Source organism: Gymnoscopelus braueri, assembly GCF_963280865.1.
Source record: "Gymnoscopelus braueri genome assembly, chromosome: 13".
Lineage (NCBI taxonomy): Eukaryota > Metazoa > Chordata > Actinopteri > Myctophiformes > Myctophidae > Gymnoscopelus > Gymnoscopelus braueri.
In genome coordinates, this window is record NC_137615.1 from 38200356 (window position 1) to 38205281 (window position 4926).

The 4926-nt window shown below is 41.3% G+C and overlaps 1 protein-coding gene across 1 annotated transcript; it reads right to left on the reverse strand.

Moving 5' to 3' along the window:
* Positions 1-619: 619 nt before the first annotated feature.
* smim10l3 (small integral membrane protein 10 like 3) lies at positions 620-4236 on the reverse strand. Its single transcript, XM_080448453.1, has 2 exons — positions 3863-4236; positions 620-2559 (listed from the first exon to the last, which is right to left on the reverse strand). The coding sequence occupies exons 1-2, from the start codon at positions 4040-4042 to the stop codon at positions 2539-2541; spliced, it is 201 nt and encodes a 66-aa protein (XP_080304579.1). The 5' UTR covers positions 4043-4236; the 3' UTR covers positions 620-2538.
* Between the last annotated feature and the right edge of the window lie 690 nt (positions 4237-4926).

Sequence of the window (4926 nt, forward strand, 5' to 3'; positions counted from 1 at the left end):
TGAATTGATTTGTAGTAGAGAAATGTGCAAAACTGCATTTTAACTGGGACATTCGCAGTTAGGTGAGCTGAAGCCAAAGTGCTACCATCATCCCTGGTCTCCCTACAAGACAGCATATTCACTCTCATTAATGGCAAATATTTTTTTTCCTGACTCCTGTACCACTTAAACACTATTTTATACTTTCAACATTTTTAAAAAGCTATCTATGTATAATAGCCAATCTGCAACAAATAATGATGCGATGGGGTTTGAGCTTAAAATACCCCAAAAAAAGGTGCCTATGAACATACCCAAAATAGGGAAGCCAGGTTCAAGGAGCTACAATTAATGGGAAGGACCTCATACCAAGCCTTATTATTTTCTTTGTTAAGGAACCCATATTTTATATTTCAAAGTTGCACCAGCTCGATCATATCAAACTTTAGTCACATGCAATGGATATCTTTGCAAAGATATTCTGCCAACACACCCACAGGCTGAATTCACCAGCGTCATGCGTCACCGGCATGTACTGTAGATCTGATCAACTTGATGTAACCAAGAAAGCAATGTCACTCAAACCTGTGTCCAAGATGCCGATGACAACATTCCAGAGAACCTTTGTTTTGTGCCTCACTGGAAATACAAATAAAGTTTATTCATAGTTTTAGGTGTTCCTCAAATCACATAAAAACCCAGATACATTTCTCGATGAATCCTGTGATATTAAGAAACGCAGGATATGGTTATATATACCTGCTTTTCTTCTCCTTATGTCCGTGACAACAAATGAATAAGTGCTGCTATTTCAGCCAGAAATGGTGCCGATCCCACTCTTGAAACCACACATGCAGTACCCCTGTTGGCCTTGAATGCTGTATCTCATCTCTTGAGTCTCAGTTTTTTGATTAGTTCAATAACAAAATATACTAAAGGGAAAAATCAGCCTACATTCCTTTAGGAAGCAGACATTTAAAAATAGTTCAATTAGATCAAATGTTGAGATATTTGCCATTTTAAATGTCCAATGCTCTGTACTGTAGCTGTGGTCATCTGGCTTGAAAAACTAGGTTTCCAAAATGGTATCAATAAATGCACACATTTTGAACATCATCATATAAAGGTGGCCTCTAACAAAATCATTTAACAACATAAGCCCTGTATACCGTCATACAATAAATAGCAGAAATAGCCAATCTACCAGCTCACAAAGCATGGCATCGATGCTTTGGGAGCTTGTAGATCGGCTATTTTTGCTATTTTTAAAAACATTTGAAAATCTTTGAAACATTTTGAAAAATCTTGAACATTTAAGTTATTACAGTCAAATGTTTGATAACCAAGTGTCAAGTGATGATACTCAATAGTAAAAACAATCATTCCACTCTAATTTTCTGGGGATAAACAGGCTGAAATGGGTTATTTTTTCATTTATTATTTCCAAAATTAAATTATCCTTAGCCTTGGTCCTAAATTGCCAGGATTATTGACAAAACAAAACCCCACAAATTCATCACAAAAGCATCAGACACCTGAAATTAACAGAAAGCGGGGGGGATAACAACACTCAAAGCGAACACTTGAGTGTCAACATGTGTTAAAAGATAAAGTGGACATGCAATGATGATTAGGCTTTTCCTTACATCTGCAGAGATTCCAAAAGGTACAGTAAAACTGTTACATTTGAACTGCCCTGCTCCTTATACAGCAACCCCTCCCTGCAAACCATTTAATGGTCTGAAAATAAGGTGACCAAACCACTGAGGACATAAAACATGCTGGTTTCTGTCATGCAGTGGAGATGCATATATCTTTAAACAAGAGTAAGTTGACAATGGTTCCAGATTTCCTTTCTGGAAGACATTTAAACACTTGAGCCCTGTTTTATGCCAGCGTCATCCGAAACAGGCAACATTTTGCAATTTATAACTTGTCACAGTGCGATGTGCTGTGAGCTTTGTAGATCAGCTATTTTAGCCATTTTTGAAGGTTTTTGCCTATGCCCGGCCAAAATAGGGATGCCAGGGTGAAAGTGGTTAAGTGTGAAGCCTTTAAGAAACATTGATGTCAAACCCCCTTGTAAGAGCAACTAGGAAAAAAAAGTCCCAAAGCAACAACATTCAATTCTTTCTCATCAATTCTCCTCCACAATCCATGTTACAATTACAAAGACAGAAAAGGCAGTGTAAAATTCCTCTTTTCCCTGGACTGGACAAGTGTGGCACTAAAAATCTCCAATGGCATGTTAAAACTGTGAATGGGAGTTGTGGTTCCCATCCTCACAGTTCACTACTGGTGCCAGCTAATGTTGATGGCATCGCCGGTGTCCTTCCTTCACAAAGGCACTGGGCTCCTATGATGACACAGTGCAAATCAGACACCAGCCATGTCAGTTTGTGCATTGTCATACCTACTGGTGGAACCAGTGTCCTCTTCCCCCACATTGCTTCGTGCTGTCAGCTAGTGTTCTTTAGTGGCTGCACGCTGACAATGCTCACACTGGCATACAGTACACAGAGCGGTAGGCCTTGGGTTCTACATGCTGGCATTGTAGACTCAATGAATTTCGATATGGACCTGTGAAAATAAAATGAACATATGGTTGCCAGACTTGAAAAGAAAGTTACTGTATAACAGGGGTCTTCAACGTTTTTCAGGCCAAGGACCCCTTGGCTGAGAGAGAGATGAAGCAGGGACCCCCATCATATATTGTATTAGCCCTAGAATGTCTGTGATCTTACATACATTTCAAGTATTCCAAATACACAGTCATAGATCTCTCTCGGTCCCCCACTGTGTAGTGCCCATCTGCGCGGCCATAAAAGTGCTCTAAACTCCGTCTGTACTCACCCAATAATTAATTCCTAAGACGTGTAGTCATATTTTGTCCTCTAGTTTCATATCCATGTGAAAGTTCTGCCAGAAAACGTGTGTTTAGTCAAATATCTCCACTTTTTCACGAGCTGCACACGGACGTGTTTCTGTACGACGCGAGGGGCCAGGAATGATTGCAGCACTGAATATACGTAACTTCCTTTAGGACGCACAAATGTTTGGGACACACAATTGACAGGTGCTTGTGATTGCTGCGGGGTAATGAATCATCACCTGCCAATTGTGTGTCCCAAACATTTGTGCGTCCTAAAGGAAGTTACGTATATTCAGTGCTGCAATCATTCCTGGCCCCTCGCGTCGTACAGAAACACGTCCGTGTGCAGCTCGTGAAAAAGTGGAGATATTTGACTAAACACACGTTTTCTGGCAGAACTTTCACATGGATATGAAACTAGAGGTCAAAATATGACTACACGTCTTAGGAATTAATTATTGGGTGAGTACAGACGGAGTTTAGAGCACTTTTATGGCCGCGCAGATGGGCACTACACAGTGGGGGACCGAGAGAGATCTATGACTGTGTATTTGGAATACTTGAAATGTATGTAAGATCACAGACATTCTAGGGCTAATATTGTATAAAATATTTTTCTTTCTCATAGATTTCATAGTGTGTACTTTTAACCACTTAAACCCTTAAACTTGACCTTTCACTCTTTACTTGGTCTACTCTTTCTTCCCTCTACACCAAACCTTTTTGCCAAAAATAGCCAATCTACAAGCTCACACAGTGTGTGCTTGTAGATCTGCTATTTTTGGCAAAAGTTCTCCTTCGAGTAGGGATGCTAGGTTGAAGTGGTTAATGTAAAAATCAGACAAAGATTTGTCTCCCCGTAGTAACTCTGAGGACCCCCTGTTGAAGACCCCTGCTGTAACATAAATATACAGGCTATGAAGACGCATTTTAGGAACATGATGTAACTTTTAGATTAACGCTACCACAACCAGGGTGTGTAAGATCTACTCTTAAATGTGACTCGTTTACCTGCAATCTCACGTTGAACATCATCGAGGCGATGAGGTATATATAAGGGAATCTGATTCGCAGTCGCCATGCGAGATCAAAGAAGATCATCAAAGTTCTCGTCAGTCCTTTGGAAAACACCCCATAGGTCCGACCCGCGGACCCCGAAAATCGCAGCACTAAATACGACAGACCCGCCATAAGACGAAGTCTGCCGCCCCGATCCGATCCTTCCGTCCGATCCTTCCGTGCGCGTTAATGAAATGTTACGAACGACCAAACAAACCTAGCAAACTGGTGGATGATATTTGAAATCTCATATTTCTATGGTTGATGTTGGCCTTGGCATTAATGTACCTAGTGTCTCCACCCCGAAGAAGAAAGGAAAGGGGGGATCTTCCATAGAGTTGTAATATATCTAGAGAACTGACGGCCCCGACCCTACCTATTCGTTTCAATGAAAGTTGCTTACAAGCGCATGAAGCACCCAGAAGTACCTCTACTTCCTGGATTGGCTCCAATTTTGGAGCCAATAGACCAGGCGCTCTAGCGTTTCAGGCGTTACACGCACGCGCAGTAGCATTTTAAATACAGAAATGCTGCTATTCCAGATTTGACCACCAGGCGAAGACGGCTTCACTGCTCTACCGCGGTTCTGGGGGCTTGGGATCTTCCCGTTTTGGTCATACGGAGGATTTATAACGATGTGACACCCACGGAAGTTGAATTGTGTCACACTCAAAAGAGCCCGGGCCAGTGTTGCCAGATTTTTGCGAGGGAAATAAGCAACAGGGTCTTTGAAAACAAGCCCAAAAGAAGCCACATGAGCGCAAGTTCAAACCTAAACCTTGCTATTTGAAAATAGCCGATCTAAGCTCACACTTGTGAACTTGTAGATCTGCTATTTAAACAAATATATATACATTTAAAAAAAGTACAACATGATTCTAATAACGCAAATCTTGTATGGGGGTCCCTGGAACAGAATATGTTCAGGTGGGAGGGGGGGGGTCCGCGGACAAATACATATTAATTTGGGGGTCCCTGACATGAAAATGTTGACAAGTTGACAACTAAGTGGTTCA